This window comes from Saccopteryx leptura, chromosome 6 (assembly GCF_036850995.1).
Source record: "Saccopteryx leptura isolate mSacLep1 chromosome 6, mSacLep1_pri_phased_curated, whole genome shotgun sequence".
Classification (NCBI taxonomy): domain Eukaryota; kingdom Metazoa; phylum Chordata; class Mammalia; order Chiroptera; family Emballonuridae; genus Saccopteryx; species Saccopteryx leptura.
The window spans coordinates 134974525-134991048 of record NC_089508.1 but is presented as its reverse complement, the minus strand read 5'-3'; the positions used below and the strand labels follow the sequence as shown (position 1 = coordinate 134991048).

Sequence of the window (16524 nt, the reverse complement as noted above, 5' to 3'; positions counted from 1 at the left end):
AGGCACTGGCGCAGTGGATAGAGTGTCGAACTGGGATGCCGAGGACCCAGGTTCGGGACCCCGAGGTCGCCAACTTGAGTGTGGGCTCATCTGGTTTGAGCAAAGCTCACCAGCTTGGACCCAAAGTCGCTGGCTCAAGCAAGGGGTTACTCAGCCTGCTGAAGGTTCGCGGTTAAGGCACATATGAGAAAGCAACCAATGAACAACTAAGGTGTCACAATGCACAACGAAAAACTAATGATTGATGCTTCTCATCTCTCCATTCCTGTCTGTCTGTCCCTGTCTATCCCTCTCTGTGTATAAAAAAAAAATCCTCCATACAATAGTAACAAACCAAATTCAGCAATACATTAAAAAGACCACACACAGCAATCAAGTGAGATTTATCCCTGGGATGCAAGGTTGGTTGGTTCAATATCCACAAATCAATTAACATAACATACCACATAAACAAACTCTATGATGAAAATTATATGATCCTATCAATAAAGAAAAAGCATTTGACAAAATTCAGCATCCCTTTAATATAAAAACACTGGCTTGAGGAAGGAGTCACTCACTCTGCTGTAGCCCCCTGGTCAAGGCATATATGAGAAAGCAATTAATGTACAACTAAGATGCTGCAACAAAGAATTGATGCTTCTCATCTCTCTCGTTTCCTGCCTTTCCCTATTTGTTTCTCTCTCTGTCTCTCTCTCTGTCTCTGTCACACACACAAAAAAAAAGTATGTAAAAAAAAAAAAAAGATGAAAAACTTCCCTAACTTGGTGAAGAAAATAGACACAAAGTCCAGGAGGTGCAGAGTCCCAAACAAGATGAACCCAAAGAGGCCCACACACAGAGACACCATAATTAAAATACAAAGAAATAATTTTTTTAAAGTTTTTATTTATTAATTTAGCAAGAGAAGGGAGAGAGAGCCAGGAACATGAATCTGTTCCTACATGTGCCCTGACCGGGGATTGAATCAGCAGTTTAGGCTTTGGGACGATGCTCTACCAACCAAGCTAAAAAGCAAGGGTGACAAAGAGAGAATCTTAAAAGCAGCAAGAGAAAAGCAGTTAGCTACTTACAAGGGAGCTTCCATAAGACCATCAGCTGATTTCTCAACAGAAACTTTGCAGGCCAGAAGGGAGTGGCAAGAAATATTAATTAAAGGGATGAAAAGCTATAACCTACAACCAAGATTAGTCTACCCAGCAAAGCAATCATTTAGACTCAAAAGCCAGATAAAAGAGCTCCCCAGACAAGAAAAAGATAAAGGAGTTCATCACCACCAGTATTATGATTTGTGAAAGGGTTTTCTTTAAGAAAAAAAACAACAAAAAATATGATTAATAAAATGGCAATAAAATATCAACAATTGAATCTAAAAAATAGACAAACAGAACAGAAAAAAATTATGTACTCAAAATGATACATGTTTTAGAATTACAAACAAAAACACTTGAGAAGCTAGCACAGAAGAAAGAGAATGGGAGGGGGATAAACACGAGAGGTGTTTTATTATAGTGCGGCCCAAACTGAGGGCTACGACTGATCCCTCTGCACCTGTAGCCCAGAGGGGGGCAGGGTAAGAAGTGAAAACAGACCACCAGAGGACATGGGGTATGGTGCGGCCACAAGAAGTCGAATGCCTGCAGCACTGATTCAGCAGTCAGGGTTTGGCATTGCCAGCAGGTGTTATAAGCTGGAAAGCTGGTGACCTTTCTTAGTTATGGCAAACAGCAAAGCTGCTATTTGCCCAAACTTTGAACACGGACTCTCTGACAGCCATGTCATGGTTACAGGGGAAGTGGTTGTAAAGAGCCAGGATGCTAGTATGTGTGGCAGGGTCTAAACAGGCACTGGAAGCAAAGAGTTTGCATAATGAGGGAAGGAACAGGGGGCCAAAGGTAGGGGCCTCATGGGTTAGAAAAGCCAGCTGCTTCTGACCTGATGTAAGAGAAGACTGAAGACTGAGCAGTAGAAGCCCTGGGAAGCCCTGTGAGAAAGGCCAGGTTAGGTGGGCTCCCTCGCAGCTCAGTCAGTTTCAGATGACTGGCCATTGATATGAGAGAGGCATGGATAGAGCAAAGAAATGAAGCAGGCACAAGAACAGTGTTTAAAAAAAATGAACCAACAAACTAGCCACTGAGCCTTACTGGTGGTGGCACAGTAGAGTGTCAACCTAGGACACTGAGGTCGCCAGCTTGAGCACAGGCTTGCCAGCTTGAGTGTGGGTGGCCGGCTTGAGCGGGGAATCATAGACATGACCCCACGGTCGCTGGCTTGAGCCCAAAGATCTGGCTTGAAGCCCAAGGTCACTGGCTTGGCAAGGGATCACTGGCTTAGCTGCAGCCCCCCACCCCAGTCAAGGCATGTGTGAGAAAGCAATCAATGAACAACTAAAGTGACGCAAGTATGAGTTAATGCTCATCTTTTCTCTCCCTTCTTGTCTGTCTCTCCCTCCCTCCATCTCTCTCCTTTTCGCTTGCTAACAAAAAAAATAAAAACATAAAAACTGGCCATTGATCCGCAAAATGAGTAGAAATAAACAGACCAGAGGCTATGACTTACTGCACTGCATTGTCAAAGAGACCAGGAGTCATGCCTGAAAATTACCTGTGACTGATCCCTAATACAACCTCCAGGCCAGCAAACAGACCACAAGCAGCTGACCAGAAAAGCTGTGTAATCACCAGGAAGGCCAGGTTCCCTAAGAGCCCACTCTCATGTTCCAGATGATGGGCCTTTCAGGAGCCATGGAGGAAGGCTGACAAGTTCTTTTTTGTTTGTTTGTTTGTTTTGACAAGTTCTTTACAGAGTAGAAGCAGGGTAACAGACTTGCTAAAAAACGAGGCGCCCTGCCCAGAAAATGTATGATTGCCTTACCACTTCCCTTGTTTCCTCTTTCCAAACAGGCATTTCTCTGTGGTTATCTTGTTTCTCCTCTACCATTTTATGCTGGGCTGGGCAGGTTAATGTGCGGGAGACAGCAGGTCTTCCGGTGCAAACAGGCCACGTGAGTTTGGAGTGCTTCCAATGCCGAGGGGCTGCAGACTTTGAGGATGCAGGGACTGGATGGGACTGCTTGGTAGGGACAACTATGTCTATCATCACTTCTTCTCCCCTTCACCCAACTTGTAGTGAGAACTGTAGCCCAGGCACCCCTGCAGCCAAGCGGCCATGCTGAGCAGCCCCCACTTTTCTTTTTTCTTAAATTGAATTTATTAGGGTGACACTAGTTAATATAATTATGCAAGTTTCAGGTGCACTGTGTTGTGTTCACTCCCCCAAGTTAAGTCACCGTCCAGATCTTTCTCCTCCTCCCCACCCACCAGCAATCACCACACTGTTGTCCCTTTTTTTTTTCTCTATCCCTCCATCTCCCTCACCCTCAATAGCTGCCAGCCTGCTCTCTGTGTAGGAGTCTGTCTCTATTTTGAGCAACCCTTTGCTATGCAGTCGTATGGAAGAATGTCTGCTGCCTGCGTCTCACACCTTGAGAAGAAACCCCTGGTGCTGGACTTTTGCTTTTCTCCCCCATCTTCCACTAGCAAGAATGGTGTCACCCAGAGTAGCCCTGAGAGCTGGAGCTGTCATTAGCCTGGGTCTCTGAATGGCTGTGCTAAGTAAAGCTGCTGGTCTGAGATTCTCTCTTTGAAAATAACAAAGATACAAACTTCCATATTTTTAAACCATTCTATGTTAGGGTCTGCTAAGTTATTACTGTAGTTTAGTTTCCCCTAACATATGTGTCACATATGTCTACATACTCACCCAAACCAGATAAAAACATAAAAAATTAAAATAGGTAATTTGTTAGGACAAAATTCTTTTTTTTTTTTACTCTTTTTACTTTGATTTTCAAAGTTCTTGTTATGATGATGATGTGATAGTTTTTTTGTTTGTTTTTTGTTTTTGAGAGGAGGGGAGATAAACAGAAGCCCATATGTGCCCTGACCAGGATCCACCTGGTCATCTCATCTGGGGCTGATGCTCGAACCAATGGAGCTGCTGGCTGGGAAAGGATAAGACAGAGAGGAGGGAGGGAGGGGAGGGAAGAGAAGCAAGTGGTCACTTCTCATGTGTGTCCTGACCAGGGATCAAACCCAGGGCGTCTGCATGCTGGGTCTACGCTCTATCCACTGAGCAAACCAGCTAGGGCGGATGTGATAGTTTAAAAAGACAGGACAGTTTATTTGTACTGTCTGTTTTGCTCTTACATTGTCTTTAACAAGTGAAATTGAAACCACAACCATGGAAAAGGAAGTGGGACTCTTTTGGCAATAAAATAGGAAACAGAACTTCAAAAAGTTTTGAGAAGGACCCAGAATAACATCCTTCTAGATAGCTTCTGGGTAAGGAAGCTTTACAATTTTAGTTTTTATCTTTAAAACTCTGGCATGATGAATACTTTCTGGGCTGGCTCCTTTGACCACCCTGAAATGACAGGTAAGGTGAGCAGCTTGTGTGGCCTAGAGACTCAGCAAACCTTGAAAATACAATACCAGAGTCTATCCTTAATCCACTTCTCTAGCAACAAGCCACTGAAGTAGAAAGAAACAGACAGCAGGCAGGCAGTGAAGGCACAACAGGCACAGCTCAGTGTTCAGCTCTACTGATCAGCTGTGCCATTAGGGGCATAAGATTTAACCCCTCGGTTCTGTCTTGTCACTGACATTTCCCTCATTTTATAAACTTTTCTCAGGGATTGCTGGGAGACTCAAATATAATAAACACAGTAACATGTAAACAGAGCCTAGAACCAGGCCTGACACACACTGGGATCTCACACGTGTCTGTCCCTACCCCTGGCAGGACGAATGAAAAACTGAAAGGCAGCATGTGACAGCACGACTGCTGTAGACAGCAGCAGGAAACCAAGCTGCAACTCAGACACAGAGCCAGCTCCCACCTGAACTTTGTGGAACATTTGCAAATTGATCGCTTTGACTTCTTCCAGCTGCTGTCGGAGGGCAACGAGAGAGTCCTGCTTCTCATGGGTATCCTTTTCTAGTAACTTCATTGCAATTTCCATTTCGGTTTTCATTCCAATTTGTAACTCCAATTCTTTTTCTAGTTCCTTAAAAGGAGAGTAACAAGGAAAATAATACTAAAGTAGAACACAAAAATTGTCTTGGGCAATATGTAAAATATAAACTGAAAGTCAGAATAGGTTAGGGAGATTTTAAAAAGTCTGTCTAGAGCATAACTAGATTAAGTTACTTCCCCCTTTCTCATTTTACAATGAAAACTGGCTTTGCATCAAATCAATAGAAAGCTGGCAGGTGGCAATACGAACCTAGAATTCTAACAACTTTGTTCTTCAAATCCTAAAATCAGAACATACTGTCTCAAAGAACGTGTCTTGTGTTTCAGTGATAAAGCAATTTCATGTTGCAATGTTAGAACTTCTGAAATGAGGCCCTGGCCGGTTGGCTCAGCAGTAGAGCGTCGGCCTAGCGTGCGGAGGACCTGGGTTCGATTCCCGGCCAGGGCACATAGGAGAAGCGCCCATTTGCTTCTCCACCCCTCCGCCGCGCTTTCCTCTCTCTCTCTTCCCCTCCCGCAGCCGAGGCTCCATTGGAGCAAAGATAGCCCGGGCGCTGGGGATGGCTCTGTGGCCTCTGCCTCAGGTCGCAATATGGCGACACCCAGGATGGGCAGAGCATCGCCCCCTGGTGGGCAGAGCATCGCCCCCTGGTGGGCGTGCCGGATGGATCCCAGTCGGGCGCATGAGGGAGTCTGTCTGACTGTCTCTCCCCGTTTCCAGCTTCAGAAAAATGGAAAAAAAAAAAAAAAAAAAAAGAAAAAAAAAAAAAAGAACTTCTGAAATGATTTGCTAGTTGATAGCAACAAAGGTGAAACCAGTTTGAAATGGTTTTGTCCTAGGTAACGCAGGACATGTGTTCTCCACATCTATGCAAAGAAATGAAGCACATACAACTGTGTTTAATAAAAAACACTGGCCATTGCCTCATAAATGGAGTGGAAATAAACAGTTCAGGGCCTTGACTGAGGGAAATGGATTGTCAAAGAAACCATGCATCTGATTTCACAGCGATCCCTGGAAAAGGTTTATAAAATTGGAAAAATATAAGTGACAACAGAACTGAGTGGTAAACGTGGCCTGTTTTGTGTGTGTCTGTGTGTGTGTGTTTTAAGGGACAATTTTGGGCTGTCTGTGGGTGTCAGCAGGGTATGCATGTATGTGAAAACTGCTGAAGAAATTGCTTACAGGGCTTTTGGGGAATGCTTTCTAAAGACACTCAGGCTCACACACTCACCAAACGGACTTTCTTCTCCTCCTTCAGCTGCTTCCATACATCACTATACATTTCATCCAGACCCTGCCGGGTTTGCTTGTAAGTTTCCAACTCAACTTCTGTGTCCTGTTTTGTTATCTGTATCCAATAAGAACACCAAGAAAAAAGGTTGCTTAATGGGAAGCGAGTCAACTATAAAGTATTTTAAATATAGCATAATCTTTTTTTTTTTTTTTACAGAACAGAGAGAGTCAGAGAGAGGGATAGATAGGGACAGACAGACAGGAACAGAGAGAGATGAGAAGCATCAATCATTAGTTTTTCATTGTGACACCTTAGTTGTTCATTGATTGCTTTCTCATGTGTGCCTTGACCGTGGGCCTATAGCAGACAGAGTAACCCCTTGCTTGAGCCAGCGACCTTGGGTCCAAGCTGGTGAGCTTTTGCTCAAACCAGATGAGCCCGCGCTCAAGCTGGCAACCTCGGGGTCTCGAACCTAGGTCTTCCTCATCCCAGTCCGACGCTCTATCCACTGTGCCACTGCCTAGTCAGGATAGCATAATTTTTTAAAATGTAGCATAATTTCTATTTCTTAATCATAATAAAGAAAGGTTAAAATATTAAAGCTATTTTGAAGTATCTTTGAATTTGAGGATGAGAACAAGCCAATAGATTTTTTAAAAAGAAAATTAGGTTCAGAACGCAATTTAACTGTACTTTTCTTTAAAACAGAACAATCATCCTTAGGAGGAAAGGCCCCAATTCAATTTACTATCCAGTATTTATTGAGCATGTTTTCAGCACTAAATGAATTTTAAGATGAATCAGATATGATATCTACTCCCAAATCATCAGGTGATCAAGCCAGCAAATCTACAAAACAGCAAACAGATTCTACAAAGGAGGGAGGCGCAAAGAGTTGTGGGGACAAGGAGGGAGGGCCCAGGCCCACCGATGGGCACCAGGAATGGATCACAGAGGGCCCGGCACGGCAGTGGAAGCTGAAGAATGAATAGGAACTTTCACCAGAAGTAAGGGAGAAGTGTGCTTACATAACTCCAAGTGGTTCAACTGGCCTGAGGGGGACAAGAAAGGCATAGTGGCAGGAGGCACTTTCTGAGGACTGGGTCATAACTGAACCATGGGCTTGCAATTTGTGATGGACATATCAGAGTAAGGGACCATGCCAATTAACTGTGAGGCCAAGTTCTCACCTCTACACTCTTCTCACTTCTTTCACGAATTAATTCATTTTGTTCTCTTAATTTTTGTTGTTCTTCTTGAAGTGAAAAAATCCGATCTGTTGCAGCTGAAAGCTAATTAAGAAAGATTTTTATATTTCTTAACACAAAAATAAATCTTACTATTCAAATGAAAATCTAATATTTGATATCTTCACAGTTGACAATTTATTTTTACATATTTGATATTTTATTTCCTTGTCTTAAATAGGTAATATATATTATATATTTACATAGTACAAAATTCTAAAGATATAAAAGTATGTATGATAAAATCTATCCCATCCCTGCCCCTAGCTATCTCTGCCATCCTCCAGTTTTCTCCTTTTATAAAAATTATAGTACAGCCTGACCAGGCGGTGACATAGTCGATAGAGCATAGGACTGGGATATGGAGGACCCAGGTTCAAAACCCCCAAATCGCTGACTTGAGCAAGGGGTCACTCGGTCTGCTGTAGCCCCCCAGTCAAGGCACATATGAGAAAGCAATCAATGAACAACTAAGGTGCCACAACAAAGAATTGATGCTTCTCATCTCCCTTCCTATCTGTCCCTCTCTATGTCTCTGTAACACACACAGAAAAAGACTACAATGTGATTTTCAAAAAAATAAAAAAAATTATAGTACACTACACATTATGTGGGTAAAGATTTATGGATACAAGACATTAGAAACAGCCTGGTTGTCCAATATTAGAGAAATGGTTTAATAAATTACAAAAGAAGCATAGAACAGACATATGTAATTATTAAAATGTTTACAAAAGCTGTTAATAATATGAGAATATACTTATATTGCCAATATGGAAATAAAACAGGTTATGTAGTATAGTCTCGCTCCTTAATTTTAAAAAATCAACTATGTTAAAAATACTTAAGAAAAGATGAGGACTATATATATAACACATGATAAAGAAAGCTGTCACTTAGCTAAGAATTCTGGGCTAAGAACTAAGAATAAGAATTTCTGATTCTTTATTTTTTTTCCAGCTTTTCTAGCCAATGAGCAAAAGGATGTTTTATCATGTGAGGGAGAATTAAAGTATTCTGGGGTAGAAGCACAGCCACACCATCTAAGATGTGCCTGAGGAAGAGATCTTCCCCTCCTTGAACAAGTTATTGTAGTTTAGAGAAAAGTGCATAGAAGCAGGATGCTAAGGAGAAGCTATCAGAAACCAGAGAAGTAAATGCCCCAACCAATCCTTTTTTATCCAGCTTCAGAACACAGCCTGGAAAGAGAAGGTGGCACTGGAGGAGAAAGAAGTGAGACCCCTGCCCTTGGTGGTTGGCTATGCTCTTAAAATCATTCACTAATGGGGTCCTGAAGCACTGAGCACTTCATCTTAAGAGTCTTAGTCAAGAGCATCTAAGTCCACTTAGACTTCAGAGCCCACTTTTTAAAAAAATTGACTTGAGAGATGGGGGGGGACAGAGGGAGAAGGGTGGGGGAGGAGCAGAAAGCATCAACTTGTAGTTGCTTCTTATAAGTCTTGCCCAGGCAAGCCCAGGGTTTCAAACTAGCGACCTCAGCATTCCAGGTCAACACTTTATCCACTGTGCCACCACAGGCCAGGCCAGAACTGGAGTTTCTAAACATAACTCCTATGCCCAAATAAGAAACTTTAAGGCTTTCAAAGGTACAAATTGCTGCAAGGGAAGACAGAGGCAAAAACCATGAGCTCTCTAAAGATATAAAGGTATACTTTTCTCTAAAGGACGTTTTGTAATATAACTGTTTGTTTTCTTTTTTCTTTTCTTTTTTTTTGTGGCAGAGACAAAGAGAGAAAGGGACAGACAAACAGGAAGAGAGAGAGATGAGAAGCATCAATTCTTTGTTGTGACACCTTAGTTGTTCATTGATTGCTTTCTCATACGTGCCTTGACTGTGGGGCTACAGCAGACCGAGTGACTCCTTGCTTGAGCCAGTGACCTTGGGTCCAAGCTGGTGAGCTTTGCTCAAACCAGACGAGCCGCGCTAAAGCTGGCGACCTCCGGGTCTCAAACCTGGGTCCTCCACATCCCCGTCCGATGCCCAATCCACTGTGCCCTGGTCAGGCTATAATTGTTTGCTTTTGAAAAAAACAATAACCCAGTTATTTAGTTTCAGAAGTTAAATTAGACCTTCCTTCAAAGCATGCCAAAGTCTGGGAGAACAAAGAGTGAATCTGCTTGTTCTAAAATCAACTAACATCTTGAGTGCCATCCTCATGCCAATTGTTGTATTAGGCACATTTACATGATATTAATCTAATGTAATCTTTACAATAGTGTAAAGGTATTCATTATCATCCAATTTGGAGATGAGAACTCAAATACCTAGGGCCTAAACTGAGGCCCAAATGCCCATCCACCCAAGGTGAAGGTGAGTTTCCAATTCTAAGTGGGGCCAGGTCTCTTCTGTGATGCGTATCTACAAAAGATGCCTTTGAATTTCCTTCTCCTCACAAATCTGAGCTTTTTTCCTGAAAGCTTTTCAGGGCTGGCCCCTCAGGAGAGCAGTCAGCTTCAGGTGAGACTTAAACTGCGTCATCCACACAAAGGCATGCTCTGCAACTCTCCTGTTGGCTGTAACTTGCCTCCACCAAGGGGAGGCAGGGAGTCCACTCTCCAACCCCCTCTCACAGTCCTCTTCCTCCCCAGTGAGACTTGGTGGGGACACTGGAGCAGCTAGGGACCGCTACTAGCAGAAAGCCTCAGAAAGGCTGATCAACCCCCTCCTGCTAACAGGAGACAAGGCATGTTCACCAAGGAGACTGCTGGGCAACTGGCAGCAAGCTGTCTTCCTCAGCCTCAGCCCTTTTTCTTCCTGTCCTTTCATGTTCTCTCTCCTAGTGAGAAGGCAGAGGAAAAACCACACTGTGGGGAGACTGGTTCAATGCTCCTGGGTGGCCAAAACACAGAAGGGGTGAGTGGGGGCAGTTTTGTCTCAGCTCAGAGTCTGTGCCGCTGGGGAGAAGGGAGATGCCTTACATTACAGGAAAGGCGAGGAGAAGGGAAGAGCACATAGGAGCTGGGCTTGTCCAGTGGTAATTGCTGTGAGGTGATAAAACCCAAGTCCCCTAGAACTGGCCCAGGATCAGTTGCACTGGCTCATGGGAGCCCTGTCAGGGCAGAACACACACATTCTGAGTATGCTGTCCCATGTGCAGCAAAGCTCAAGGTCAGCAACTAAGTCCCACCAGTGAGCAGCTCTGGTCAGGTACAGTGACTACACCAGTCCTCTTAACCTTGGGCCATTCTGGTTTTTTTTTTTTGCATTTTTCTTTTTTTCTGAAGCTGGAAACAGGGAGAGATAGTCAGACAGACTCCCGCATGCGCCCGACCGGGATCCACCTGGCACACCCACCATGGGGCGATGCTCTGCCCACCAGGGGGCAATGCTCTGCCCATCCTGGGCATCGCCAGGTTGCGACCAGAGCCACTCTAGCGCCTGAGGCAGAGGCCACAGAGCCATCCCTAGCGCCCGGGCCATCTTTGCTCCAATGGAGCCTTGGCTGCAGGAGGGGAAGAGAGAGACAGAGAGGAAGGCATGGCGGAGGGGTGGAGAAGCAAATGGGCGCTTCTCCTGTGTGCCCTGGCCGGGAATCGAACCCGGGTCCTCCGCACGCTAGGCCGACGCTCTACTGCTGAGCCAACCGGCCAGGGCCTTAGGCCATTCTGTTTTAAGAATTTCAGTAAGTTACAAACCTCTTCTTGAAGCTTTGAATTAGTCTTTTCCAAGCCATCTATCTTGCTTTGAAGATCTCCAACTGTGCAGCTATAGAAAATACAGTATTAAGTAAATGTGAACTTATAAAGGCTTTCCCAACCTGTGAACAATGAGATTTCCTATAGGAAATGGAGAGTCAAAGGGGCTCCAATGAATTTAGCTGACAATTCTAAATACATATGTATGTGGATGTGGATTTATTAAAAAGTTTTCAAAGTTTGCTTCCCAAATATGTTACCCATTTTTTTTGTCAACTGGAAAGAAAATAGTTTTTATCCCCAGCACAATAAATGGGAGCCAAAATGTATTGACAGTCATATATCTAAAGTAATATTCATAACAAGATATTTGTACTTTTGGGTGGTAGGATCAAAGGTGACTTATAAATCTTTTTAAACTTTGTCCCATTTTTCAAATATTCTTCAAGTATTATGTACTAATTTCAAACTGAAAAATATATAAAAAGCAAAAGTAGACTTGATAAGCAATATTAATAATAACCATAGAAATAGTAGTTAGAAACTTTCTCTTTGGATGATGTACCAGGACCTGTTTGTTCTATCTAAGTGCTTTAAATGCATGTAATCCTCCCCACAATTCTGTGAGATAAGTTTTATTTACCTGTTTTACAGACAAGAAAACCGTAACTTCATATTGAAAATCTCACTGAAGTTCATAGCCCTATGAGGAGACATCATGACTAAACTCAGGCGATCTGGCCCCAGAGCCTGAGCTTTTAGGTGACAGGCCCTACTGCCAAATCTGGCACCTCCTGCTTGTGAGGGGGACAAACAAACATGCTTGGCAAGGCTGAGAATTGAGGCTTGAGAACTGGGTGGGAGTTCCGCAACAGGAACCTGGGGCAGTCCGGCCAGGCTGAGGACGGTGGACCGCCCTGTTCTTCCAGCCTTCAGCCCTCCCCTGAAACTCTCAATAAAATGGTTTAAATTTATCCCCACCCCCCAAAAAAATGGGTGGGAGGAAAAAATACAAGGGCACAAAATGATAAAGAACACAAAAGATATGGAAAGAACTAAAAGTTTAAGTCTATAGTTGTCAATTCTATATTAACTTAGAAAATATTAATAAAATTTATATTTCTGTTAGAAAACAAAACAGATCCTCCAGAGAAGAAAACCTAGATGAACTAACAACTAAGGAAAAACTGGCAAAGTACTGCCTCCATTCAGGCTCCGAGCTTCAAACATTCAAGGGAGCAAACACATAAACTAGAAGGCGTACATGTTCCCAGCACAGAAACAAAGCGAAAGTTTCTAGTTCATTTTGTGAAGCTGCATAATCCTGCTATCACTTTAGAGGGAAAGAACTATAAGACAGTTAGGTCAAGTTTCATTTTTAACAGAATAATTAAACTATTAAAACTAAGATCAAGCAGAGTTTATTCTTGTGACCCAGGAATGGCTCAGTATGAAGAAGTACATTAGAAAAACAGATCACATCAACAAATTAAAGGAGAAAAGTCACAATTACCTTACTGGATGCTAGAAGTCATTTTATAAAATTAAACACTCTTTATAAAAACTCTCAATAAATTAGAATTTGATCAAGAATTTCTTTCAAAATTAACAGCCAACATCTGAGTAAGAAGAGCTTAGAGCCGCACTTCCTAGGTCCATTCTGAGAATGTGGCAGCACCTTTGCCGGCTGCACTGGCTTCTGGGGCCAGAGAGGCTGCTCCCCCGAAGCTCCGCTAATATGCACTGCACTCTCTGAAGGGCGTTCAGAGAGAGCACGTGTCTCCCAAACACGTCAGACACAGAATCTCTGCCCATTCCCACCAGTACCTCCAGAGGCTAGTTTCATGAGACACAGCAATAGTAGCTTTCCAATTAAAATGAAAGATCAAGATAAAGATGCCAACTATGGCTACTGAATGCTCTCGAAGGTCTAGCCCAGTGGTATCCAACCTATCTCCTACCCCAACATGCTGGAGGATGTATGCTGATTTCCAGCAGCACCAGTACTTCTATGGCAGCGATTTCCAGCTAAGTGGCTGGGGGACCAGGGGTAGAGATTTCAAGGTTTTATTTATTGAGTCTCTAATATTTATTAACTCTCTAGTATAACTGCACAAAACAAAGAACTGAAGAATTCCCAAAAGCTCTTTATCAAGAAATCATATTTCTCTAGTCTGTACCTGTGAGCAGGGCACAATAATCTTTTTCTTGGTTTGGAAAACAATTAGTTATAAATATATGTCAACTCAAAAAAGTTCCATGAAACAATTACTGGGCACTGAGGATGAACTGTAACACCAGAAAAAGGAGTGAGCCCTACCTTAAGTGCCGATTCAGTTCTTCCACATAGTTTTTTTGATCCAGGATATCAGTAATTCTTTCGTACCTTTTCAAAAAGAGTATAGAAAGAAATTCTTTTTACTAAGGGCTAACACTATGTAACTATCTCCCAACCTCCCAATCGCCTTGTAGGAGTACCAATGTTACCAGGAAACCAAGAGAACAAGGATGGGGGTGGGGGGGAGACAGCAGCCAGGGCCTTTGGAAAACAGGAAACACCAGCCTGGAGAGCAGGATCCCTGCAGCTTCCCTCCCACCTCAGCCATAGGCTGGGCATTTGGGAAGAGGAAAGCCATGGGCATGCAAGGTGTAAACACCAATAACCATATGCAAACAGCTCCCAAGGTGGTAGATGAAGCTGCCCTGTTATATACTGAAGGGAAAGAGGTTGGCTTAGAAAAGGAGACCACGAGACTTTTCAAAACACAACGCTGATCAGTTTGGGTTAAAAAAATACTTTAACATTTTAAAGTTAGGCTCCCACTCCAATTTCTTTACATACATATGCACATAAATAGGACCATGCTACCAGGTTCTGCCACAGGTGCTGGATTTGTTTTTCAGTGCAGTTTTTTGCTTTTACCTGTTCTGCCCTTTATATAACTCTCCCAGGTAACCCATAATAGCCTGGTAAGTATCCTATGTGCATAGCTATTTATCTATAGTGTGTGTGTGTGTGTAAAATATGCAATTAAATTGTAAAATATGCCTGACCTGTGGTGGCACAGTAGATAAAGCATCGACCTGGAATGCTGAGGTTGCTGGTCCGAAACCCTGGGCTTGCCTGGTCAAGGCACATATGGGAGTTGATGCTTCCTGCTCCTCCCCCTTCTCTTTCTCTCTTTCTCCCCATTCTCTAAAATAAATAAATTAAAAAAAATTTTTTTAAATTGTAAAATATATACTACGGACTTTTTTAGTTTTATTTAAAATAATTTTTTATTTTCCAATTAAGAGTTGACATACATTATACTAGTTTCAGGTGTACAACCCAGTGATTAGACATTATATAACTTACTAAGTGATCATCCTAATACATCTCATACCCAGCTGTCACCACAGACAATTATTAGAATATTATTGACTATATTCCTTTTGCTGTACTTTACATCCCCATCGTTATTCTGTAACTACCAATTTGTCTTTCTTTCTTTTTTTTTATAATAATTTTATTTTTTTAATGGGGTGACATCAATAAATCAGGATACATATATTCAAAGATAACAAGTCCAGGTTATCTTGTCATTCAATTATGTTGCATACCCATCACCCAAAGTCAGATTGTCCTCTGTCACCTCTATCTTGTTTTCTTTGTGCCCCTCCCCCTCCCCCTTTCCCTCTCCCATTCCCCCCTCCCCCGTAACCACCACACTCTTATCAATGTCTCTTAGTTTCACTTTTATGTCCCACCTACGTATGGAATAATGCAGTTCCTGGTTTTTTCTGATTTACTTATTTCGCTTCGTATCATGTTATCAGGATCCCACCATTTTAGCTGTAAATGTTCCGATGTCATCATTTCTTATGGCTGAGTAGTATTCCATAGTGTATATGTGCCACATCTTCTTTATCCAGTCATTTATTGACAGGATTTTTGGTTGTTTCCATGTCCTGGCCACTGTGAACAATGCTGCAATAAACATGGGGCTGCATGTGTCTTTACGTATCAATGTTTCTGAGTTTTTGGGGTATATACCCAGTAGAGGGATTGCTGGGTCATAAGGTAGTTCTATTTTCAGTTTTTTGAGGAACCACCATACTTTCTTCCATAATGGTTGTACTACTTTACATTCCCACCAACAGTGTATGAGGGTTCATTTTCTCCACAGCCTCTACAACATTTGTTATTACCTGTCTTGCTAATAATAGCTAATCGAACAGGTGTGAGGTGGTATCTCATTGCCGTTTTGATTTGCATTTCTCTAATAGCTAAAGAAGATGAGCATCTTTTCATATATCTGTTGGCCATTTGTATTTCTTCCTGGGAGAAGTGTCTGTTCATATCCTCTTCCCATTTTTTTATTGGATTGTTTGTTTGTTTGTTGTTGAGTTTTATGAGTTCTTTGTATATTTTGGATATTAGGCCCTTATCTGAGCTGTTGTTTGAAAATATCATTTCCCATTTAGTTGGCTTTCTGTTTATTTTGTTATCAGTTTCTCTTGCTGAGCAAAAACTTCTTAGTCTGATGTAGTGCCATTCATTAATTTTTGCCTTCACTTCTCTTGCCTGTGGAGTCAAATTCATAAAATGCTCTTTAAAACCCAGGTCCATGAGTTGAGTACCTATGTCTTCTTCTATGTACTTAATTGTTTCAGGTCTTATGTTTAGATCTTTGATCCATTTTGAATTAATTTTTATACAGGGGGACAAACTGTAGTCCAGTTTCATTCTTTTGCATGTGGCTTTCAAGTTTTCCCAGCACCATTTATTGAAGAGGCTTTCTTTTCTCCATTGTGTGTTGTTGGCCCCTTTATCAAAAATTATTTGACTATATATATGTGGTTTTATTTCTGGACTTTCTATTCTGTTCCATTGGTCTGAGTGTCTATTTTTCTGCCAATACCATGCTGTTTTGATTGTCGTGGCCCAATAATACAGTTTGAAGTCAGGTATTGTAATGCCCCCAGCTTCATTCTTTTTCTTTAGGATTGCTTTGGCTATTCGGGGTTTTTTATAGTTCCATATAAATCTGATGATTTTTTGCTCTATTTCTTTAAAAAACGTCATTGGAAGTTTGATGGGAATTGCATTAAATTTGTATATTGCTTTGGGTAATATAGCCATCTTGATTATATTTGTTCTTCCTAGCCAAGAACAAGGTATATTCTTCCATCTCATTATATCTTTTTCGATTTCCCTTAACAATGGTTTCTAGTTTTCATTGTATAAGTCCTTTACATTCTTTGTTATGTTTATTCCTAAGTATTTTATTTTTTTTGTTGCAATCGTGAAGGGGATTATTCTTTTGAGTTCGTTCTCAATTGTTTCATTGTTGGCATATAGA

The 16524-nt window shown here is 42.0% G+C and overlaps 1 protein-coding gene across 2 annotated transcripts in view; it reads right to left on the bottom strand.

Moving 5' to 3' along the window:
* RUFY1 (RUN and FYVE domain containing 1) overlaps positions 1–16524 on the bottom strand; it is a 117096-nt gene that overhangs the window by 33232 nt on the left and 67340 nt on the right. For both annotated transcript variants that reach the window (XM_066342386.1, XM_066342387.1), the window contains 5 exons: positions 13500–13565; positions 11180–11249; positions 7466–7567; positions 6273–6389; positions 4901–5068 (listed from right to left, as the gene is read on the bottom strand). In XM_066342386.1, coding sequence (XP_066198483.1) covers positions 4901–5068; positions 6273–6389; positions 7466–7567; positions 11180–11249; positions 13500–13565 — 523 coding nt within the window. The remainder of the gene's footprint in view (positions 1–4900; positions 5069–6272; positions 6390–7465; positions 7568–11179; positions 11250–13499; positions 13566–16524) is intronic.